The following is a 25,281-nucleotide window of genomic DNA, read 5'->3' on the forward strand; positions in this document are numbered from 1 at the left end:
TTTTTACTCTGAAGTGGAATGAGGTATGTTTAGCTACATATTTTGTTAACTTATTGTGTTTATTGTAAAATTTGAGGTGTATGTTTCAACAAATACTTTGCTCAAATTTCATCTGTTCATGCAGAGGGTGATAATAATTCATGGCTGTGTTTTTTTTTATAGCTTCAAAATACAACGGCATACAAGTTTAATTATAATTTAGCCTTTATCCACAACAGATCAGGGGCCTCATGTACGAAGACTTGCGTAAATCATACTAAAACATTGCATACGGACAAAGCTGTAAATTACGCAGAATCCCAAGCATGTTCTCTTTGTATATCCGAATAAACGTGAAACTGAGCGCACATGCACGAGCGCAAAACCCCTCCCTGCCTCCTCCCCCGTATTAATGACTCTACTTTGGCAAAACCAAACGAAAAAGCAATGGCAAAAGCAAGCAAGAATTTTTTGTTGTTAATTCCTTTGTATACTGTTTTATGTATAATTCTGTACTCCCCTGTTTAATCAATAAAAAAAAAAAAAAAAAAGCAAGCAAGTAGAGAAACTTTGAACAGAATGTGAATTGAAGGTGCGCCAGGTAGACTGGAGAAAAGCGGTGTTATTTGCAAGTTTGTCCTACGGAATTAATAACAAAAGAAAAAAATACAGTGTGAGAGTTTAGCTGACGCCGTAATGCAGCGGGGTGTCGTTGGACACCTCGTTGGAATGACCTAATAGAGTGATAGTTGAGCAGATCACCAGCAGCGAGTGGCGTAGCTCATAAAGCACATGGCAACCTGTTTTGACACTATCATTCCTGAACCCGTTTCGAATCCAGCGTCTGATAAATTTATTTTCTTTTTTCCCCATTACATATCAGATTTTCCCTACTCTTCATCACGAGGAAGACAAGTAGGAATCATTAATAAGTGTGTGTATTATGGTAAGCGCATTTGAGCATCACATATTATTTGCACATTTATTGAATGTTTCCGATTCACGTATGCAAATTCGTCTTCAGATGTGTGTGTGTCTGAAAGACCCGAGCTTAATATTTATGACACGTGCCATATATGGTCAATCATGGACCTTCTGGTTATAAGGGTATTTTAGGGAACATATAAATGAGCATATAAAACCATTTCTGGAGATTTTTTTTACTTACAGACGCCATAAACCTACTATGTAGATATTAGAGAACAATTTAATTTATTAAACCAATGCAGTATACGGCACCTTTAAAATAAAAAGATCAATCTACCATTTTAATGTTTACAGCAGCAGGTCCACTGAGACTAAGAAAAATAAGCTACAAACATGGGTCTTTTAAAACCTTCAATGGTATCTGGCATCCCAATAAGCATTTTAAAATATGATAAGCCACAAAATATATGAAAGGCATTAAAAATTAAAAGCTTAGTCCAATTTGATGAAAAAATAGGTCAGGTTTTAAAGGTTAACATAAATATGATTCATAAAACTTCACAGTAAATTATTCTTATGTTATTTAACCATAAGATTTCATGTTACCATAACTCTTTAGTAATTACATGTTATTAATTGAATGCAAGATTATACTTTAATAGGTATATTACAATGAATGTTTAAATAACAAAGGAAATTTTAATAAATTAAATAAATAATAATTAAATTTTAAAAAACAATATGTATTTATTTAGATTTGTTAAAATGTTTATCAAATTCTGATAATTCTGTAATTTTATAATGCCAAAAATTAAAACTAAATCAAATTTACAGTAATACACAATGTTTAACTGTAAAGAATTCATGTTTTTTTTTTTTTTGGAAACAAGGGAAAGCAAAATCAGAAGAAGCTGCAAAAGACTCCTAAAGTTACCATTATTTCCTCACCTCCTTCAAATTGACTGGTGTGGTGAAAATGTGATCAGTGTCTTTCTCCTTCAGCTGCTCCAGTGTAGCGCGCAAAAACACCAGCGCAGGGGTGAGCTGAAGCTCTAGTGCAGCCTGCTGAAGTTTCATCTAATGAGAGAACAGAGCAAATTAAAACCATGGTGTGAATTAGTAATTACCTCAGGCTTGTTCTGGCAAGAAGTGATGGCTCTTTATAGAGACCAGGGTCTTGAGAACATAACAAAAGAGCATTATAACATGATCTGTGTCACCTGTTCTCTTTTGAGTCTCTCCCTCTTTCGTATGAGCTCAATAAGAAGTCTGGCTTTTTCCAGGTCCTGGCGAAGCTTCTGCCAATACTTCAGCTCTTCCCTGACCGCCTGCAACTTTGCATCTGGTTCTCTCTAAACAGTAATAAAAAAAATCAATGCACACTATCAGCAAATAATCATTTCGCTATGTGAGGACTGCTCCAGTGATTTAGCATAAAAGATTTAAACATGGAAATCTGCGCTACTTGAAAACACGATCAAATTAACCATAATATTTTGTAAACAAACAAATATGGAGCAGGGAAAAGTGTGAATGAGTGGTGCAAATTTGCTGAAGTCGGCAGCACTTTCTGTTGGCACTGATTATGTGTGGGCTTGGTTATTAATAGTTTTATCACATGCTTTGCTGTCAACAAAAGTGTAATGAGTTACAGCACATTAACCTGCTCAGACTTCTGGGCCTGCAGATGAGAATGGAGCCGGCGGATGAGCGGCACGCCATTACGAGAGTGACGCTTTAGCAGCCAGTAATTGTGGAGCCTCTGCATAAACTGATTCTTCCTTTCAACAGAGACTCCTGTGCAAATCTTGTTCAGCCTATTAGGAAAATATGATACAGGGCCAACTGTTAAAGTCAACACTAATCATTCACAACTCCTTATTCTGCATTTTTGAGTAAAAGAGAGTATAAACAATTTTGCTTTAAGGATTGTAAACAGTGTTTAATAGCAGAAAAAAGCCAGACATGAAGGCGCTTCTGATGGACTTTGAATCTGGTACCAAATTTTCTGGAGACTTTTCTATGAGAGCAAAAAGGTTAAAGGGAATCATCTTGATGTATCTCAAAAGTAACAGAATGTGTAAATGCACAGAGTAAATTACAGACATTACAGTTAAAGTCAGCATTATCAGCCATCCCGTTAATTATTTTCTTTTTCAAATATTTCCCAAATTATGTTTATTAGAGCATGGAATTTTTCACAGTATTTCTGATGACATTTTTTCTTCTGGAGAAAGTCTTATTTGTTTTATTTTTATTTTTTAAAACCATTTTAAGGTCAATATTATTAGCTTCCTTAAGCAATATTTTTGATTGTCTACAGAACAAACCACTGTTATACAATGATTTGCCTTATTACCCTAATTAACCTAGTTAAGCCTTTAAATGTCACTTTAAGCTAAATACTAGTATCTTGAAAAATGTCTAGTAAAATACTGTGTCCCGTCATCATAGCAAAGATAAAAGAAATTATTAGAAATGAGTTATTAAAAAAATCCTCTTTTTCTTTAACAGATATTGGAGAAAAATATTCAGGAGGGTTAATAATTCAGCCTTGGACTGTATATATTTTTTATTACAATGTAAAAATCTTTTTTTCTGTAGGTAAACGCCTTCTACAAAAAATTATTAAAATTAGGACTTTAGGAATTAGGACTAGGCGAAATGCAGAAATGCAATCTCAATAATTATTGTCCTTATTGAATGATAACGATATATGTTTCGACATAAGTTGTTAATGCTTCCAGATTTAAAAGAGTAAAACAACAATGACTGAAGCCATAAAAATTAGAGCAGCGGTGTCAAACTCAATTCCTGGAGGGCCGAAGCCCTGCACAGTTTAGTTCCAACCCTGCTCCAACACAATTACCTGTAGGTTTCACACAAGCCTGAAGGACTCAATCAGTTTGATCAGGTGTGTTTAATTAGGGTTGGAACTAAACTGTGCAGAGCTGCGGCCCTTTTGGAACTGAGTTTGACAACTGTGAATTAGAGGGTCCATTAAATGGCGTAACATAATTTTGGCCGTTAAATTTTTGGTGGCCGAATATTTGATACATCTCGAATGTATTGATTTCGATACACCTCGTAAATTCGATACATCTTGAACCTCTTACATCTCGGTGGCTGGAAATTCGATATCAACACACTTTGGATTCCCATTGTTGCACATTTCTGCTGTGTGATAGGCTCTTAGATGAACATAGAGTAAAAAAGTGCAGAGTTTATCATTGTTATTGGCATAAACTTTCTTGTGATTTGATATAATATTGTTTATCGGCCCAGCCATAATTACAATATTACCAAACTTCAACAACAGTAACCAATTTAGCTATTTAAGACAAACTGGGTCAATTTTGATTTTATGCAGATTTTAAAATCTACTAGAATCGAGTCTAAAGGGAAAATACTTCTCCATGCTTGCAATGAGGTGAAATAAAAAAACTAGACATAACAGACAAATAAGCAGACGTAAACATTTACCTAAAGGATGGTATCTGCGGCACTAGCAGAAGTGGGACTCCTGTTTTTCGTGAGCCTCCGCCTGAGTTCTTCTGCGTTTTCTTCTGTTGTGCTGCTGACCCTTTTTTCCTCCCGTTCTGGTTCTGCTGCAGCGGAGGGCCTAATGTGTACGACCTCTGACCTCTGTTACCCCTGCCCCCAACCAACCCGTTATCTTCATACCCCTCTGTTCCAGTGCCAGGAGGTGAGTGGTTTTCGCAATAAGCAGTCTTCTTCACAGTAAAAGTGGTGCCATTGGTGCCGGTCTCCCGCACTGGGTCAATTTTCATATACAGACCCGCTCTCTGCGCACAGGTGACGTGAAACGCCCTGTAGCAGTTGGCTTTGTGGCACTGAATAGACGCGCCCCTGCCTTTCTGTTTGCACAGGTAACAGGTGAGCTTCCACCGCGCAGGAGGAATGTTCTTCACTCCCTCCACAGGCTCCAGGAACACAGTGTTGGCAAAGCACACTTCAGGGATCCATATGGCACAGATGACGTGGGCCCAACTTCCATCGCTGGTTTGTTTGAATGCACCCCCTCTGTTTGGACAGAGGACACAATCGACGGGTCGGGACGGGGACTGCAGACATCGCCTGCACAGCCACTGGCCCTCAGGGATGTAAGGCACCCCGTAACATTCCTGGTGCACGGCGAGGTTGCAGATGTCACAAAACAGGATGACGTTGCTATTGAGACACTCATCATCAAGGCAAACACAACAGTAGGCATCCTCATCAATGGTGCTCTGGGACAACGCTTGGCTGCGGGACTCTAAAATGGATTCTCGCTCAAGACGGTCAATCAGTAACTCAAATGTATCAGGAGGAACCGAAGCGTGGCCGTCAGACACACGCTTCTGATTGACCATCTCTAACCAAGCCATGTCCTCCTCGTCCATGTCGTACTCAGCCTCATTGTCCAGCTCCTCCCCGGACTTCTCCATATAGCGGTAATAAGCCACTGGAAGCGGGGGAGCATCTGAGACTGTGAAATTGTCCAATTTACGAAATGTTGGCTTGGGCAGGGGGGCTTGTAAATGTGCAACCTGCCCCTGCAAACCATACTGACCACCTGATTTCTTTTTGGCTGTGTGTTTGCCATCTTTCTTTTTGCTTTTAGATGCAGCTTGCTTGTTTCCCTGCCTCTGCTCGCTGTTCTCTTTGTTGCTGTTGCACTCTGTCAGATCCTGAGCCAGCATCTCGTCCTCTGTTACGACAGAGAGCTGGTCGCAGATGTTGATACGGTGGAGTCTTCCCTCCAGCTCGATCTCCACCATCCTCTGAGCCTGTGCATATGTGAGTGTGTCTCTCGTTGGAGAGAAGTTCAGTCTGCATGGAGAAGGTGGACAGAGTAGAGCATCCATGTCAACATGGCTGGATGGACCAACTTGATCCTGATCCTCTTCTCTGACCAATCCCCTCCCAAAGCCTCCAGCTCGGGACTGGCCAACTCGTTTCCTTAGCTTCCTCATTGGAGATGACTTCTATATAAATCTTCAAATATGAATGGTCGTAGGTCCCTGTGAAAATAGAAATATATACTATAAATATTGACTATATATTGCTGAAAAAGTTGCTGTCATAATTTGCATTCTTACACTACGCCTTAAGAGTATGCAGGGCTCAACAATAATGACTGCCCTTAGTGCCCTATGGCCCGGGGCTAGTTTGAGAGATGCTTGGGACAGTAGACAGCATTATTACAGGCCTGATTGGGACAGTGCCGCCTTGTCACTAAAGTTAAATTTGTGCATTTTAAGCTTGTGCTTTTTAGTCTTAAAAAGTCTACCTTCTCTGTGATGTCGTAAACGCCATATTGCTTTTCTGATCCTCTTATCTGATTTGATTTTTGAGCATGCTATTTTTTCCCGTATACTGGTAACAACTAGTACAGTGAAAAGACAGCAACATGGAGGCAACATCAAAACACATGAGGCTAAAATAAAATGTCTGTTTACAATTATATATTTATTTATTTTTTCACAATATATAGTCAGCCACCTTTGGTAAATAATTTCGAACTGAAATAACATACCTCCATATTTCCATAATGCACTTTTTGTTTACATAACACTGAATTTTAAATATTGTAGATTCACAGATTTATTTTTGACACATATGTGGCTAAAAAATACCTATTAACTTGCCTTTTTTTTTTGCAGGGGCTAGTGAAAATTTTGGCAGGACAAATAAAAATCTAAACCATTGGCCCGATCGGACCATCAGAAAAAATCCTAAGCGTTGAACCCTGGTATGTACTTTTTTTTTTTTTTTTTTTAAGAAAAACTTTTAAGTGTGTAACAGAAGAGTATGCAAGCTTTGGGATATACTTCTTCCTTGTTAACAGATCGTTATGTTGCTTAGTTTTGAGCCCTGTCCATCATCCACAAATCTCCACAAATCATCCACATTTCTTTAAGATTTAATTTCCTACCTTATTGGAGAAACAGTAGCAGGATAATTTGCCATTCCGGCTTTCGTGCAAAGAAATCTCCTCAGGTCTTTGGATAATTATATGAGTTCACGTTGTTGTTGCAGACGAAATACAACATACTATGATTTGGGACATACTAATTCTATTTTCAAATACTATTTAGGATAGTATGCGAATTGGGACGCAGCAATTCTATTTCATGCCAAGAATTACATTAGCATCCATAAAATCACAGAGAAAGTATGTTAACAATATATTGAAACATCTGTTTATATTTTCCGCAACAACTGACTAGAGTTGTAGGATCAGAAAAATATCAGTCTGCAAACGTTTTTAAACTTTAAATGAGGGAAATAAACATGCGTTATGTTTGAGACAAAAAAAGTCTGGGTTTGGAGTATACAACAAACTTTGTAGAAATTCTGTGAATTAAACTGCACAACCCAAATGAAATAATGCAAATCAAAAGGATAAGAGTTGGCTCACTACAAAACAAAAAATATTGATTTCATTTTATTTGACATTTTTGCATTTATAAGGAAAAAGTGTCGTTATGGATGTGACGTCTGTCTGTTATGGATGTGACCGATGTAAAATCACCCACTACATTTTTGAGTATTTCTAAAGTACTGTAAAATACTTGTTTACACAAAAAACAAACAGTTTCTGCATTTTGGTGAAAACATCATTTTTCTTTCATGGCAAGGTTTACATTTGCATGGAATTGCTCATATATATATATATATATATATATATATATATATATATATATATATATATTCTGTTAGATAAGTGTGAAGACAGCATAGTTTTGTTTATTATGTGTTTATTACACTTTTATAATCATATCTATGATAATATAGTATAGTAATTAGCATTTTAATGATGTGCAAGCTGTTCTTATTGTATGTATATTTTATGGCACTTACTATGCAGAAAAAAGTTCCTTGAGAGTCAATGTTATTTATTTAAAAAATCCAAAATATATTGAGATGTAATTTCGTCAGTACTGAAAATGTCCACCTTACTGGAACTCACACCAAACTTTATAATGACACATGGGAAGAATTAAACATTTCAAAAGGTTGCAATTATAGAGCAATTACGCTAAATGTACGTTACTGTTGTTAATCGGCAGCAGCCAAATCTAGTAGTTAAAATCTCCAGTTGTCTTACCTTAAACAATAAAACCCCATTAAACCAGCGAACAGCTGTGCTGTTTTAACCATTTTCAAGCAATGATATGACTGTTGATATCAACATTTTTGAACATAAACATCAACTGTCAAATGTAGCAGCTAACATTCACTCCACTTCTTTACGCAACATTTTCTGTAGCATAAAATACAAAAATAAATGCTTTATTGTGAACTATAATCATTAAATAACTCCTAAACAAGCTTTCTCCTAATAATACACAAATACAGTATGCTACTAGCACATTTGAAGCGTTGCATCAGACGAACCAATAAGGCAACTTTCTCAAATCACGTGAGAAACGCGAGCCAATCACTGGGCAGATCTTTAAAGTTTCCTCGACCCAGTTGACGTAGTTCGGTTGCAGAGCGCTAAATACCAATCCCGAAGCGAGACAGGCGAGTCAGCCATTTTAGCAGGGCTGATGGACAGTCTCAACCTCGATTGTTTTTCCTGATAACAAACTCTGACCGTGTGAATACGCCTTATTTACACTCTACCAACCAAACGACAAATAACTACATATCACGCTGTAGCTGTTTGCCAGTCCTTTGCATGCAAACTGTGTACCAGCAGAGAAAAAAGCACTTGTATGTAATAAAGCGCTGTGTACAGTTAGCAAAGGCAGCTGGTAAATGAGCGCCTTCTTCCAGCACCGGAGCCATATTTACAGCGCGCTAACAAGCAGCCGCGGCGCTGCCAGCCCAAGCGACACAAGCGAGTCCTAACAGAAAGCAGTGCAAAATAAACAAGCAAACTTACTCTTTTATCGATCGCTCGTAACGACAGGGAATGCCGGTCATATCCAGGGGCGACAGCGTCCTCTTCTGTAGCGAGACGGGCTTCCTCAAGCCTCCATTGACGAGACTTCCCACAAAAACGCTCCTAAGCAAACATTCTGGATGTTTACACAACGCTATCACCTTGACAGGGTACCTAAGTGTTTCAAATAGGCGCCTGACATTATTGCAGAGTGTATCGTGTGCATTGAATGTTGGTTTGTAATTAAATTGGCAAGGAAAATACGCCCCTTTAGAAAAAAAGGCGATTCTCGGCGTTGGGGTTTGCACTTGGCGCGCGCATCGTGCGCACTGAGCTGTGATTGGTGGAGACGTTCATCGTGATGCCGTAAAGTGCTAATAAAGCCAATGGAGTTCGTGAGCGATGAGAAAAACAACGCAATGAACTTCCCTGGTATGTTTGCGCGCACAGACTCCATGTTCACTTGCTACATAAAACGGCAGTGTATTGTAAGGTTTATTAAGGAAAATAACCTAATTTCACAATTACAGTCGAGAGCGTTGTTAATAATAATGACAACAATTATAAAATTTTTCTAAATATACTAAATGTCACCTTAAACTTTTAGGGGCTAAATAAAGACAATCATGTGTTTTTTTTCGTTCACTTTATTATTTTGTTTATTTTTGAAACGGTTGTTATTGTCTATTATTTTATTCTTTTTTCTTCTGAATACATAAAGACAATTTTTATGTTGTGTGTTATTTTTTTCCACTTAATAGGCATACTAAAGTGTAGGTACACAATAACTACACATGCTGAGTTGCACATAACAGCAACTATAATATTAATTAATAACAATTATTATAAATAATAAAACAAATTGTCATATTTCTTTAGAATATTTAAGGACCAGATTGTTATTATTTCATTTTCTATCGCTTTTCCGGGGCTGGGTCAAGGGGCGGCAGTCTTAGGAGAGAACCCCAGACTTTCCTCTTCCCAGACAGTTCCTCCAGCTTCTCCGTGGGGATACCGAGGCGTTCCCAGGCCAGCTAAGAGACATACAGCATACCTCCAGCATGTCCTTGGTTTTTCCCAAGGCCCCCTCCCGGTGGGACAGGCCTGGAATACCTCCATAGGAAGGCGTCCAGGAGGCATCCGAAACAGATGTTCGAGCCACCTTAGCTGTCTTCTCTCGATGTGGAGGAGCAGTGGCTCTACTTGAAGCTCTTCCCGGGTGACAGAGCTCCTCACCCTATCAACAAGGGTGTGTCCTGCGACCCTGCGAAAGAAACTCATTTCAGCTGCTTGTATCCAAGATCTTGTCCTTTCAGTCATGACCCAAAGATCATGACAATAGGTGAGAGTAGGAATGTAGTTTGACCGGTAAATCGAGAGCTTTGCCTTTCAGCTCAGCACCTTTTTTACCACAACAGACCGATATGTTTCATCCTTCCCTCACTTGTGAACAAAACCACAAGATACTTGAACTCCTCCACCTAGGGTATGGACTTTTCTCCAACCTGGAAATGTCAAATCGGCTTTTTCTGGTAGAGCACCTTGGTCTCGGACTTGGAGGTGCTGATTCTTATCCCAGCCGCATCACACTCGGCAGCAAACAGTTCCAGTGCCTGCTAGCAACATCGTCTGTGAAAAACAGAGATAAAAATCCTGTGGTCCAAGAACCAGACCCCCTCCAGCCCAAAGCTGTGCTTTGCAAATCTGTCCAAAAAAATTATGAACAGAATTGGTGACAAAGGGCAGCTCTGCCAGAGTCTAACATGTACTGGAAACAAGTCTTATTGCGAACCAAACTCATACTCTGTTCATACAGGGACAAGACTGGCCTTAACAAACTGCCTCTGACCCCACACTCCCAAAGCACCTTCCACAGAATGCCATGAGGGACACGGTCGAATGCCTTCTCCATGTCCACAAAACACATGTGGACTGGTTGGGCATACTCCCATGAACCCTTGAGCACCCTGGTGAGGGTATAAAGCTGGTCCAGTGTACCACGGCCTGGACGAAAACCATTGTTCCCCTGGATCCTAGGTTCAACCACCAGCTTTTTACATTGTTTCATTTTTTGTTTACTTGCATTTTCATTATAGACTAATCTTGTTTTAAAACTTGTTTTTCTCTAAATATTTAAACAATCTTTTAATACTATTGTGTATGTGATATTCATTATTAGTATTATTATTTGTAGTATTAATATTTTAGGCTACTGTTATTGTTTCACTCTTTCAACTTTGAAAGATTAAATTTTTATTGATTAATCAACTTATTTAAAAAAAACTTGAGATTTCATCCTTTGGCTTTCCTTTTGCAAATATATATTTTTTAACAGGATTGTCTGTAGCCTATTATTTTTTATTCACTTTATTATCATTGTTCTTATCACTTTATTATTTTTTTCCTCTGAATATAAAGACCATCCTTTGTGATATTTTGTCCATAATCATGTAGATCCTTTGCTCTATTTTATTTCATTTTCTCCATATGTAGCTACAGGTGTTAGAGGATATACTGTTTATGATATTCAATATTACATTTTCTATAAGTCAACATCCTGTTAAAAAAAAAAAAAAAGAATTATTATTACAAGCATCCATATCCAAAGTATTCTTAAGTATATAAGATCTTTAATTCATCCTGCTCCAGAATATTCCATCATCCCACATTTCATTACAAGTGTTCTATCTCCACCCCCTCAAACTCATTGGTTTTCCCCAAGCCTTTAGTGGGATCCCTCTAATTCATTATTGTAAACCACACCACAGTCCTGATCAGCGTCGGTGACAGTGGCGCTCAAGCACACCGGAATTTCACAGCAGACATCATGGTAAGTAATGAAAGTGATGCTTGATTTATTTTATTTATCATTTATAGAAAGTCATTGCATTTATTTATTTTTAATGTAAAGTATTCTGGAAGATCATATAAAATACTTGTGTGTTATTACTGTCTTCTGAAAAACCTAAATGCATGTATATATGTTATGTATATGTACATGAAGTGTTAAATCAAGTTTTTACATTGAAAAGAAGTTCATTTGAGGTATCTTCTCATAACTCTCATAACTCTTCATATATAATACAATTATGACCTCATATATGTTATAAGTTTAAAAATATGTTTTGGTAAGTGGTCACATTTTTTTGATGAAAATATAAGTATTTATATAATTAAATCTAAATATACATTAAATATATTACATTATAACCCAGTAAGTGAGATTGTTTTGTTTGCAGGTCAGAATCAGCAACATGTTGGGATTTGTCTCTTTATGCATAGTATTGCTGCTGGGGTCAGAGGTCTGCATTGCAGGTATTACCGTAATTTGATTGCTAATATATGTTGTATTGATGTGTTAGTCTCATGTGAAATTACTATGATATAATGACATCCTACAGTACTCAAATTATGTCTTGCATAGGAAACTTCTCTTTCTAACAAGCTAACTATATCACACTAGTTACAGTAATGGCATTCATAAATGTGTCATTTCATAAACAGCATCTGTGGTGAGATCTATATGCCAGCTCGCATCGTCCTCGCCACGTGAAGCTCTTGAATTTCACAGGCCTGTCAATTGATAAATGGGTGAAACAGTCAGCTGGGCACATCATCAAAGATGGTGACCGCATCCTGCTTGGCACGTTTCATACCCCATTTTGACAGAGAGGAAGCCGGCCAGCTGAAACCTTCTCAAAAACGCTTATAAATCAATTGAAATCCAGAGTTTAAGACAAGCCAAGTTATGACAGCACGTCGAAGACCCTGTGTGTCTGTCATAAATTCAATAGGAGGAGCTGATGAGTGTCAGCATCGCTCCGTGGTGTTGATGGAGCCCTGAGGGTCTCTCTTAACTCCAGCTTCAGATGCCCTTACCAGGCCTTCGTGATTGAGTGACAAAAAACAGCAACTCCAATTAGTCACAGTTCAGCCCTGCATTCAGATTTCTGCGAAAGGAGAAAAACAAAGCCAAACGTGGCGGGTTCCGGAAAGCCGGAAGCTATCTGAGAGGGCATCAAACGCAGCCATGCCATTCACTCATCATTATCTCCTAGAGATTCGCAGACTGGCCGAGGATGGGGCTTTTTTGGCTCAAGATGGCCGCCGAACAAAAGGTTCTCTGATGATTCTGGCTAATTTAAGATGGAGCTATTTGTGACACAAATGCAGCAGGAAATGAAGACTCGCGGCCAGAGAACTGATTTGGCAGATCAATAGAGGAGCCACTGAAATCTTGGCCAAGTCTCACTATGTCAAATTGAGGTCACTTTTGAGCAAACTTGCTCTTGAGCAGATCTAAGGTTTTCAAATGTGTTGACTCAGTAGGCCACTGACTTCAATGCATTCAAGTTTCATTGAACTTTTTGTTTAACTGAAAGGATTATTGGCATTATGGAGAGGCTCCCGTTTTGAGATTTTAGTATTATCGACTTTTTAGATCCAAGAGTATGGTTTTACAGCCAACTAGAAAAAACATTTTTGGTTTATAAAGGGAACTTTTTACAAATGGAACTATTCTTCATACTTTGAAGGACATTTTATTTACCTAATTTCACTCTTAAGAAACTTCTCATTCATTCATTTATTCATTCATTTTCTTTTCGGCTTGGTCCCTTTATCAATCAGGGGTCACCACAGTAGAATGAACCACCAACTTATCCAGCACATGTTTTACGCCCTTCCAGTCGCAACCCAACACTGAGAAACACCCATATACTCTCACATTTACACACATACACTACGGCCAATTTTAGTTTATTCAATTCACCTCTAGCGCTTGTGTTTGGACTGTGGGGCAAACCGGAGCACCGGGTGGACACCCACTTGAACATGGGGAGAACATGCAAACTCCACCCAGAAATGCCAACTGACCCAGTCGGGGCTCAAACCAGCAACCTTCTTGCTGTGAGGCGATGGTGCTTCCCACTGTGCCACCGTGACACCCTAAAGAAACTTTGTGCAATACAAACATTCTTAAAAATAAATTAATTGGTCATTCTGTAAAGAACCTTTAACATCTATTGAAACTTTCAATTGCACAAGAGGTTCTTTATAGAGCAATGGTCTCAAAATCAATTCCTGGAGGGCCACAGATCTGCATAGTTTTAGATCCAACCACTGCTGACTCACACCTGCGTAATAGTCTCTAGTAGTCTCGAACACCTTGATTAGTTGTATCAGCTGTGTTTGATTTGGGTTGGAGCAAAACTGTGCAGAGCTGCGGTCCTCCAGTAATCAAGTTTGAGACTTATGCTATAGAGGCAAAAGATTCTTTATATTGAAAAAAAAGTTAATTTAATTGAACAATTTATTGCATTGTGGAAAAAAGAAAAAAAAAAGAGCATAAATTATTTTTTGATGTAAATGGGTCTCCAAGGAACCATGCCAATAAAGAACAATAATTTTTAAGAGTGTACTGTTAAAGGTTTAAGTTCAGCATTAAAGACATCTGAATGAAATAAATCTTAAACTGTACAGTTTCCACAAAATAACAAGCGGCAAAACAGCACATCTGAATGTTTTCTGAAAGATCACGTGACACTGAAGTCAAGTAAAACTGCTCAAACTACAGCTTTGCCATCCCAGGAATAATTAAATTTTATAATGTACTAAGTTAAAATGTAAATATTTCACCATATTAATGATGAAATAAAAGTAAAAGTAGTCTCTAAAAATTGTAATAATCCCAAACTGTTAAACCACTGAATACAGACCCTTTTCATATTTCCAGGTTTCTCAGTAGCGGAAGGCGTCATAGTTGAGTAAACTTAGTGCGCAGTGAATGTGAGAGTACAACAAATATTTTTTTCAATCCTATTTGTAATAAATAATAAAAGAAAAACGATGGTGTGATCAAGACTTTCAGAAAAAGGGGGAAAATAGTGTGAGACTGAAAAATGCAGCCAGAGGAGAGAATAACGACAAATTTACTCTCAGCCCCTTAGACGCTGCATTAGGAACACCTCACATAAACAATAATTTTTTTTTACTCAAAGATAATATAATATATACATGAATGCATATGTTCACACGTTTAAAAAAATTTATATTTTAAAAACTTTCAAGGATTTAAGGTTATGATGATCGTTAAACATCTTTTGAAAAGGGTCCAAATTGTATACAAATTTGCTTGTAATTGCAATAAATGAACTATAATATTTTGTTTTTCTTTTCATTCAGCAAGGCAAGAACTTATAGTTACCACCATAAAGGTAAGGGTTAAATTAAGTTTGAATTAGCATCAATTATTAAATTACATTTGAATTAAGCATGAATTAGCATGTTGCTAACACGTTTCTAGCTTGCATTAACATGTCCAGCTTGATTAACGTCGCTAGTGTGTGCTTCACATTTTGCTATCATAAATTCTGCTTGCGAAAATCACTATAAATTAATAGCTAACATGTTTCTAGCATGTTTGTCATGTCTATAACAGCAGTTGTCATGTTGTTAGCATGTCCTAAGATAGTTGCTAGTTGCTAAGATTGAAAGTTTGACACCCTAAGTAAAATTCTTTGTGATTTAAATTGGCACATATACAAACCTGTTAGAATTTGTTTTACATGCAAGTCTTCAAAAGGACATTCTGGTTAGGAGTATGTTGGCTTAGCTATCATTTTTAAAGTGGACCATCAAACTAAAGTGCATGTGACGCCATGTTTTAAACTTCAGCAAGACCCATACACGATGAGCAAGGGCTCTCAGTTAGAAGGCTACTGTATGGATCTGCTCACTGAGCTGGCTAAGAAGCTGGGTTTCAAATACAAAGTTCACCTAGTGAAGGATGGATCGTATGGCCGGCAGGATGAAAATGGAAACTGGAATGGAATGATCGGGGAGGTTGTCAGAGGGGTATGTGATGCATTTTACACACAAATACACATTGTGCTGCTGCATATAAATTTAAAATCCGAATGCCAATGAAATAAAAATCAAGATGACATTGATGTCAAATCCACCATGTTTTTTTGTTTGCTCACAGGAAGCTGATCTGGCCGTAGCTCCGCTCACTCTCACTGCTGCCCGTGAGAAGGCTGTGGGAATGACAAAACCTTACATGCAGACCGGAATTAGCATCCTTCTCCGCAAAGATATTGTTTCTGAAGAGGCCGGCTTTTTCGACTTCCTCTCCCCCTTCTCTGGGGAGACCTGGTTCGGCATCCTGATTGCATACTTTGTGACTGCAGTCTGCATCTGCATTGTGGGAAGGTCAGAGAAATGAGCAGAACACCAGAGACGTCATGCACAAGAGCACTTACTCATCCACTACACACACAAAGTTTTACACAATACAATTAGTAAAAGCGGTGCACTGTTTTTACACCAAAGATGATTTATGTATAGGATTATGAAACTCAACGTAATCTGTGTTTTTTCTGTTTAAATGAAGGTTGAGTCCATGTGAATGGAGTCAGCCAGAGACAGAGCCAAATCACTTCACTCTTCTGCACAGTTTGTGGTACACTGCAGGAGCCCTCAGCCTGCAAGGTAATCAACCAAATGAATCTAATCGCAGATTTTAGAGGTCACACACTGAACAGGGTCCTTTATTCCCACCTTAAGCTAGTTTTCCATCTCAATTACTCTTCAGTCAGTGATAAAACTGATTAATTATCAATGATCAACTATTCCGGCATATGTTTTACAAAACAGATGCCCTTCCAGCCCCAACAAACATTGCAGTTTATATTAGTTTAACTATTATTTTATCATAAAATATGTACGCTAAATTAAAAATGTTTAAATTTTTTTTTCAGTTAATTTATTTCCCGGCTCTTTGTAATTATTTATAACATTTAGGTTTGATTTATTTTTGATCACACTTTTTTAACGCTACAATTCTTTCTAATAAATCATTAACTAAGACTTCTAACTCAATACACTTCTAATCTTCTGCTTATTAATTGTTAGTAAGGTTGTAGTTTGGGTATTGGGTATTATTAGGGATGTAGAATAACATTTACATTTACATTTAGTCATTTAGCAGACGCTTTTATCCAAAGCGACTTACAAATGAGGACAAGGAAGCAATTTACACAACTAAGAGCAACAATGAATAAGTACTAAAGGCAAGTTTCAGGTCTGTAAAGTCTAAGAAGGGAAGTGTTAGTAGTTTTTTTTTTTTTTTTTTTTGTACAGTTAGTTAGTGTGATATACAAAGAGGCAATTGCAGATTAGGAAGTGAAGTGGAGACTAAATAGTTGAGTTTTTAGTCGTTTCTTGAAAATAGCGAGTGACTCTGCTGTTCTGATGCAGTTAGGGAGTTCATTCCACCAACTGGGCAGATTGAGCGTGAGCGTTCGCGAAAGTGATTTTTTCCCTCTTTGGGATGGAACCACGAGGCGACGTTCATTCACAGAACGCAAGTTTCTGGAGGGCACATAGATCTGCAGAAGTGAGTGCAGATAAGAAGGTGCTAGGCCAGAAGTCACTTTGTAGGCAAACATCAGAGTTTTGAATTTGATGCGAGCAGCAACTGGCAGCCAGTGCAAACGGACTAGCAGCGGAGTGACATGTGCTCGTTTAGGTTCATTGAAGACAACTCGTGCTGCTGCATTCTGGAGCAGTTGAAGAGGCTTGATAGAGTTAGCTGGAAGCCCAGCTAGTAGAGAGTTGCAGTAATCCAGTTTGGAGAGAACAAGAGCTTGAACAAGGAGTTGAGCTGCATGTTCAGATAAGAAGGGTCGGATCTTTCTGATGTTATAGAGTGCAAATCTGCATAAGATCTGAATAAGATCATCGTTACTCCATACTAATAAACAACCATTATCTATTAATTAGCAGGCATCTTAGTTAGAGGCTGACTTGCCAAGGTAACAGTTTTCATTTTAGTAAGTTTAGGTATTTTTTCACCTTTTTAATTTCTGCTTTATTTTAATTAAATTTATTTTTTAATAGTTTTTAATAGTTTTTAGTTACCAATTAACATTAAAACATGATATCTATACACAGAAAAAGTGGCAGTTAAGTTTATGTTTAACAATGTTTACATGCTAAAGTATTTCACCTTTAACTTACTTGTTAAAATGCCAAACAGAAACAGAAACTTTTAAAGAATTATTACTATCCTCCCTGAATTATTAGCCACACATTTCTAAATATAATAGTTTTAATAACTCATCTCTAATAAACAATTTATTTTATCTTTGCCATGATGACAGAATATTGATGATGAATATTATTTTACTAGATACTTTTCAAGACACTTTAAAGGAACATTTAAAAGCTTAACTAGGTTAATTAGATTAACTAGGCAGGTTAGGATAATTAGGCAGGTTGTTGTATAATGATGGTTTGTTCTGTAGACTATCAAAAAAGTTGCTATTAAAATTTACCTTAAAATGGTTTGAAATAAAACAAATAAGATCTTCTTCAGAAGAAAAAATATTATCAGACATAGTGTGAAAATTTCCTTACTCTGTTAAACATTTGGGAAATATTTATACCGCCCTGTACTTAGAGAGTGTCCGAAACCTACTTTTTACGCTTGCACTTACTACTTTAAATAGAAGAATCCTTCTATCCTTTGAACTTCTGTAGCTGTCTTTAAAAACAGGACTATGTATAGCCCTTCTATATTACAAGCCATATTTCCAACACAGGCTCACTGTACATATGTAGCCCTGTATAAATTTCTGGAGAGTGCAAATTATGTAGCCAGAGGTATGTATGGCTGCATTTCCTCTTTAAAATTAATGCTAGGGGGCGTTGTGTTGCTGCTGCCGGCTTCTGATTCTTTTCACCCTACCAGCTGACCCCTTACCTGCGTGTGGATGGCTTTTCCGCTGTTACCAGTTTGCCCAGTGGCTTGCCACGTACGCTGGTGGACTTGAGACGCAGAGCGGAGTTGACTATGACAATTGGGTTCAAGTCCGGTGAAGAACGGTTCCAGAAAGCAGGTTAAACTAAAACAAAAGGTAAAAAAAATTAAAAAGTAAATAACTGGGAGAAACTGGTAAGATCTGAAAATGTGGTAAAAATCAGGTGCCTTTTCTTTTTCTGGATTGCTTTTGAAAACCCTATCAGTTGGGTTTAGGGAAGTGAGTCAGGGAATCGGTCGATCAGTCAGTCAGTCGACAGCGGCCTCTGGTGGATTTAAGCGAAAAGAGCAGGCACGAATGGCAAAAGAAATTTGAGATCAGAGGAAGCATACACAGCAGCCTTTGGTGGATTCGTGAGAACAAAAACAGCAAAACAATTGACCTCCTGGGATATTTTTGTGCTCTCCAGAAATGTATACTGTGGCACATATCCATAATGAGCCTGGGTTTCATTGCTGTCCCTTGTCTTTTATTCCTGCCTTAAGCTAGTTTTCCATCTGAATTACTCTTTAGTCAGTGATAACATCTTTCCCCTCAACTCGGTTGCTCTCTGCAGGTGCAGGCCCTCACCCTAAAGCAGTGTCAGGAAGGGTCATCAGCTGTACTTGGTGGTTGTTTGCTGTGGTGCTCCTGGCCTGTTATTTCTCCAGCCTCAGCTCCACTCAGGGCTCAGACTCCGCACCGCTCATGATTAAAGGTTTTGAGGACTTGGCTAATCAGGATGTAATAGAATATGGAACACTTGCCGGCTCCTCCACCCTCGCCTTCTTCAAGGTTTGATTAAATAAGTTACATCAGCACATTTTTCCTTTATTAGTGAAATCCAGTCCTGAAATCCAGATGTTTGTTTTTTGCACAGAACTCTAACAACCCATCTTACCGACGCATCTACGAGCACATGGAACGAAGGAAGAGCTTTGTGTCCTCCATGGATGAAGGAGTCCAGAAAGCGAAGGAGGGAAATTATGCGTTCATTGGGGAATCGGTGTCCTTGGACTTGGCAGTGGCACGGCATTGTGAGCTGGTCCGTGCACATGAGGTTATTGGGATGAGAGGATACAGCATCGTGACTCCGCTTGGTGAGACAAATACGTTTCGGTTTACCATATATTAGGGCTTTTATTACTTGATCTAGTTCAAGGATAATTGCTCATGTTGTTCAAATTCCCTGAGACCATTGTTTGTCTCTGGAAAACAAATGAAGATATTTCAGATTAAATCTAAGAGCTTCCTTATCTTTTATAGGCAGCAAGGGTCAAGAGACATTCACAGTCCAGAAAAAAAAAGAACCAAAACATTGTCAAATCACTCCATGCGACTTCAGTGGTTCACCTGTAATCACATGAAGCTCCAAGGACACCTTTGACTAAAGTAAACTGTAAATATATCTTCTCTCCTGCATCAGTTCAGGTCCGGTCATCAGATACAGTCCTCATTGCACCCTGCAGCTTGATGACAGTGTTGACCAGGTCATTGCCTACATCTCCCCCTACCCTAAACCCAACTGTCACAGTAGCATGGACGCTACCTTAAAGGGCGGTAGTTGACAATTGCCTATAACCTCTCCCTACCCTAAACCCAACCATCACAGTAGCATGGGCACTACGTACCTTACCTTATGTGACAATAAATGTTATTTGATTTAATTTAGTGGGCGGTAGAAGGTCTGCTACATAGTTTAAGATAGCCTACGCCTCCCCCTACCCTTAACCCAACCGTCACAGTAACAAGGTCCTCTACGTAGTTGACGATCGCCTACGTCATCAAGCTGCAGGCGGCAGCGAGGACATTCTGGGTCATCAGGGTGCAAATTTAATACAGGCAGGATGATATATTGCCAATAGAGTCAGCAGCAGAACACACAAGTGTTGTAGTGCCCATAATAAATGTGCAATCTGGTCTGATATTAAAGACATAGGTAACAAAGTCATGTTTATTTGTTGCACAAAAGCATGCACTAAAGTGTGCTATTGGAGCTTTATATAATTACAGTTAAACCACTGAATTCACATAGACTTGACTTAATCAACATTAAATGTCTCAGGATTTAGGATTCAAATCTATTCTATCTACGGAGGATGAGCTCTTCAGATTTAAAAAACCTTGATCTAAAGTATCTTAATTTTAACTGATCTCAGATGTTTGGAATGACACAAACGTAAATAATTAATAATAGAATTGCCATTTTTGGGTGAACTAACTCTTTTATTACGGACAAACAGAATCCTGAGCTATCTTACATCATGGTCATTATTTACCCATGGTTAACAATTAATCCTAGGCAGACATACACAAATCCTTCACATGGTATTATCCTAAACTCTGGGTTGATATCGAATGTACATAAAGGGTCAAGCGTAGGGTTGTCCAATCTTGTTTTTAGAAGGTCAACACCCAGCAGATTTTAGCTTTGGCTTAAACAAGGCTAAATTTGGGCAGTTAGTGAACATCTAATAGAAGTTTAACCATAATCCGAAGTAGACCAGTCATCAAGAAATTCATAATTACACGTGAAGTCTGTCTAATTTATTTGATAACTAGTTTATGTTTGGACTACTGTTAGATGCCTATTTGATTTTGACTGACAGACCAAATTTAGCTTTGTTTTAGCTGTCTATGTTTGAACATCTATTGGACATATTTTAAACAGAAAAAATACTTGGTGGGTTGTACTGTATGTCTAAATATAATGTAATTGATGTGAAGAATTTACATTATTTAAAAAAAAAAAAATCCATTTATTTTGGACTATTGCGATGGCAACATTATGTAGGAGTGCTCCATGCAGTGCTTTTTACACCAATACACTTTCAGAAACACACACGTACACTTGGGTCAATTTGTTTTACCCAATTCACTAAGAGCGCATGTCTTTGGACTGTGGGGGAAACCGGAGCAACCGGAGGAAACCTACGCCAACACGGGGAGAATATGCAAACTCCCCACAGAAATGATAACTGGCCCTGCTGGGACTCAAACCAGCAACCTTCCTGCTGTGAGGCGACAGTGCTAACCACTAACCACTGAGGGCAAAAAAGGGCATCAAGAGATGCAATGTAAGTTTTCACTGGCTAGCAATAAAAAGTGGATAAAAGAATGTGTTATAAATGAAAAATTAAATAAATAGACCATTTTTAGACCATTTATAGACCGTCTTTGTTCTCTCCACTTTAGCCCTGATGTCTTTGAGGCTTTTAGTTGACCAGAGCTACTGAAGGAGCTTACAGGTGGCTATATATATAAATGTAAGCTTAAACTAAATACACTGCCATTGATTGTTCCCAATAAAGAGTCTATCCAGACTAGTATTTGTGTCTAGTATTATACTTTCCTAGTTGTGTTGCACTGAAAATAGCAACAGGCAGTACAAGTAGCCCACATTGTGCAATCCTTTGACATCACTGACCCAGAATAAAAAAATGATACCCCTATACAGTACAAAATGAATAGACTTTTAAAAAATAATGTAAATCTTTCATGAGTTTTCTATTTCACATGTCAGTAAGAGACATGTTTATGTTACATATATAAAATAATATATATATAAAAGCCATAGATGTCTTAATACTCTGGGTTTCTTTTAAAGTTGGAGTGGTACTCTGCAGTGCTGTGGGTCTCAAGGACTGAACTCATTTACTCCTTATCTAAAGGCTCCAAGGCTACAGAGTCCTTAACAGCTTCAAATGCATGAATGTTTCTAAATGTTTCTGGCCCGCAGTCATGGTCAGAAATCATAATTTGCAGAAGGCTGCAAAGGAGACACCTGATGCAACAGGCTGAATAAAGAATATGAAACAAAAGATCCTTCAATCTGAGCTGACCTTCGACCGAACTAGGATGCGTCCTTCCAATTGAAAAGCACCCATAGTGAATCTGAAAACCTTGTTTAGTTGTTTGTGGTGCTCCTCCAGGGACAGATTGGAACTTTGTTGCATACCGTATTGTTGGCTATCAAGTTTGTTTTCATGTAGATTCTAACTAGCTTAAATTAGCTTGTTGCTATCATGTTTAAGGACTTTAAGTCATGCTGCAGTGAAAAATAATTAATATTGTGTATGACTCCCATGAGCTTGGAGGACTGCATCCTCTGCAATGACTCAAATAACTTATTAATAAAGTCATCTGGAATGGCAAAGAAAACGTTCTTGCAGGACTCCCAGAGTTCAAGTTTATTTGGATTAATCTTTAATGCCTCCTCCTTCACCTTACCCAAGACATCCTAAATAATGTTCATGTCTGGTGACTGGGCAGGCCAATCCTGGAGCACCTTGATCTTCTTTGCTTTCAGGATCTTTGATGTGGAGGCTGAAGTATGAGGAGCGCTATCCTGCTGAAGAATTTCCCTTTCCTGTGGTTTGTAATATAATGGGCAGCACAAATGTCTTGATATCTCAGGCTGTTGATCTTTCCATCCAATCTGCAGATCTCCCGCACGCCCTCATACTGAATGTAACCCCAAACCATTATTTTTCCTTCACCAAACTTGACAGATTTCTGTAAGAATCTTAAGTCCATGCGGGTAATTTGCAGTATTTGTGAGGATTGGGATGCAGTTTAACAGATCATACATCAGAAAAATCTACCTTCTGCCACTTTTCCAACTGATCAACTAGAAGTCAAGTGATTATTTCTTGCTCTTACAACTGGAATTGAGGACAAGACTTTTGTCAGGTAGTGTACTGGCATGTTTAAAGTGTTGTTAGCTAGCACAAGAATTTGGAACTGCATAATATTTGGCTTAAAGTGATTTTGGAAAGATTGAATGTTAAAGTTGACCAGAGGATATTTCAACACAGATATTCTCAACTTTTGGCTTGATTAATCTGGAATGCTTTGTAAGTTGTTTTAAGTAAAGTGTATTTATAAACTAATTTCAAGAGGATCATGTGCTGATGATTGATCACAGCTGGTCCCGCATTATTCAATTTATGATTCAACAATCAGATGATTCCTAAGTCTCCATAAATAATAATAAAGTTCCATTGCATAGTCACCTTTGTTTTAAAGAATCCCTCCTTCCACCTCTACTCCTCCTTTGCTAGATGAGCAGCACGGCAGCCCAGTGGTTAGCACTGTTGCCCCACAACAAGAATGTCACTGGTTCTAGTCCTTACCAGGCCAATTGATGTTTCTTTGCGGAGTTCACATGCTTTCCCTGTGCTTATGTGGGTTCCCCCGGTTTCTTCCCACCATCCAAATACATACAACTTAAGTAAGTTGACTAATCCAAATCGGCCCTATAGACGTGCTCCTAATAAGAAGTTATATCTTCAAAACAATCCTTAATTGCTCACTAGCTTAACATCAGGGGAGTTCTTAAGACCTACCTGAGCTCAAACTCCCCTCTCGCCCTGCAAACGGGAGGAAGCCCCGGACTCGAGGATCTTTTGAGCTCAGGGGTCTCTCCTGGGAGAGCATGCCAAACATGTTTTATAATCAATCATCAGCTAAGGGTGAACTCTTGAAATGCCATATAACAATGTTTCAAATAAATAGTTTATAAGTGGAGTTAACACCCCTTTGCACCCCATTTTTACAAATTGTCATTTAAGGATTTTATTTTAAAAATGGAGTAAACCAAAGTGAAGAAGAGCGCTTCATTCTTACCTTTACAGCCTAAAATTGATAGCAGTTAGTAAGACGAGGAAGCGAATGTTGCGTCCTACATTAATCCAATCAGTGACAATGGCCCTGCAAATATGTGAATAAGGATTAACTCAGGTGTAAATTGGGAAGCAACAAATTCCAGGTTTCTCTTTACCCAGGTTTAGAATGACCCAAGTTTAATGATATCAGTCCTAGAAAGGAGATGCTTTTTTACGAAAAATACACATGAAAAAATATTTACAATCTAAAAAATGCTGGGTTGTCATAAAGCAATGTTGGGTCAAATATGGACAAAACCAAAATTCCATAATTTATTTTAATTAAATTTAGGTTTTTAACCCAATGGCAACAGTGCTAACCACTGAGCCACTGTGTTGCCCATGAATAAACCCAATGTTGGATAATTTATTTTGAATTAAATTTAAGTTACACTTTGTAAGCCAATGGTTGACCCTACCCCGCAAATTTTTATAATGTAGATTTTATGGTGAGTGCTTGAGTTGTTTAAGCAAGATCCCTAGTTATTTTAAGGTTTACTCTGCAGTTCAGTCTGTAATGAATGGTTTCACTGAATCAATGTGTTTATCGGGACAGGATCTGCCATGCTGAAGAACCTGAGCGTGGCCATCCTGCAGCTGAGCGAGGCAGGGGAGCTGGCATACCTGCGTACCAAGTGGTGGGCCAGCAGCTGTTTACCAGATAATGCCAAAGCCTCGTCTCTGAGGGCCCACAGCATGAAAGGCATCTTCCTGGTGCTGGCTATAGGCCTTGGGATTGGAGTTTTGCTATCCTTGTTTGAACTCACCACAAAGTCTCGCAGCGCTGCAGGGGAACAGAAGGCAAGTAAAGCCAGTATAAACACACACACACACACACACACACACACACACACACACACACACACACACACACGCACACACACACACACACACACACACACACACACACACACACACACACAAACATCTGCACAAACTACCACACCAGGAAGCTCATTTCCTGTGTCTTTTTCCATTTACTTCAGCATTGAACTGTTGAGTGGAACAC

General features: G+C 38.3%; 2 protein-coding genes and 1 long non-coding RNA gene across 13 annotated transcripts in view; 2 read left to right on the forward strand and 1 right to left on the reverse strand.

The window, feature by feature from the left end:
• The window catches only part of brpf3a (bromodomain and PHD finger containing, 3a), a 24,549-nt gene extending 15,436 nt beyond the window's left edge, over positions 1 to 9,113 (reverse strand). For 2 of the 8 annotated variants that reach the window (XR_015502635.1, XM_087273722.1), the window contains exons 1-5: positions 8,804 to 9,113; positions 4,390 to 5,930; positions 2,570 to 2,723; positions 2,127 to 2,258; positions 1,855 to 1,983 (exon numbers count right to left, since the gene is read on the reverse strand). Coding sequence is in view for 5 of the 8 variants with exons in the window: in XM_087273722.1 (XP_087129848.1) it covers positions 1,855 to 1,983; positions 2,127 to 2,258; positions 2,570 to 2,723; positions 4,390 to 5,882 (1,908 nt within the window). In the remaining 3 variants the exon portion in view is untranslated. Of the gene's footprint in view, positions 1 to 1,854; positions 1,984 to 2,126; positions 2,259 to 2,569; positions 2,724 to 4,389; positions 5,931 to 8,020; positions 8,307 to 8,803 lie in introns of those variants that run through there. The other 6 variants (XR_015502634.1, XM_087273723.1, XM_087273725.1 and 3 more) reach the window with 5 other exon arrangements.
• On the forward strand, positions 1,788 to 4,526 carry LOC147834826 (uncharacterized). Its single transcript, XR_015502647.1, has 2 exons — positions 1,788 to 3,748; positions 3,880 to 4,526. It is a non-coding gene; the product is annotated as an uncharacterized LOC147834826 (long non-coding RNA).
• grik6 (glutamate receptor, ionotropic, kainate 6) overlaps positions 8,442 to 25,281 on the forward strand; it is a 17,636-nt gene continuing 796 nt past the window's right edge. The window contains exons 1-10 of one of the 4 annotated variants that reach the window (XM_087273740.1): positions 8,442 to 9,235; positions 11,526 to 11,633; positions 12,043 to 12,118; positions 14,987 to 15,018; positions 15,479 to 15,658; positions 15,789 to 16,015; positions 16,197 to 16,294; positions 19,184 to 19,401; positions 19,487 to 19,706; positions 24,829 to 25,073. In XM_087273740.1, the coding sequence (XP_087129866.1) occupies positions 11,631 to 11,633; positions 12,043 to 12,118; positions 14,987 to 15,018; positions 15,479 to 15,658; positions 15,789 to 16,015; positions 16,197 to 16,294; positions 19,184 to 19,401; positions 19,487 to 19,706; positions 24,829 to 25,073 (1,299 nt within the window). In that variant the 5' untranslated portion in view covers positions 8,442 to 9,235; positions 11,526 to 11,630. Of the gene's footprint in view, positions 9,236 to 11,525; positions 11,634 to 12,042; positions 12,119 to 14,986; positions 15,019 to 15,478; positions 15,659 to 15,788; positions 16,016 to 16,196; positions 16,295 to 19,183; positions 19,402 to 19,486; positions 21,348 to 21,415; positions 21,934 to 24,828; positions 25,074 to 25,281 lie in introns of those variants that run through there. The other 3 variants (XR_015502639.1, XR_015502640.1, XR_015502641.1) reach the window with 3 other exon arrangements.

The sequence above is a fragment of the Danio rerio genome, chromosome 11 (genome assembly GCF_052040795.2).
Source record: "Danio rerio strain M-AB ecotype USA chromosome 11, GRCz13ab, whole genome shotgun sequence".
Lineage (NCBI taxonomy): Eukaryota > Metazoa > Chordata > Actinopteri > Cypriniformes > Danionidae > Danio > Danio rerio.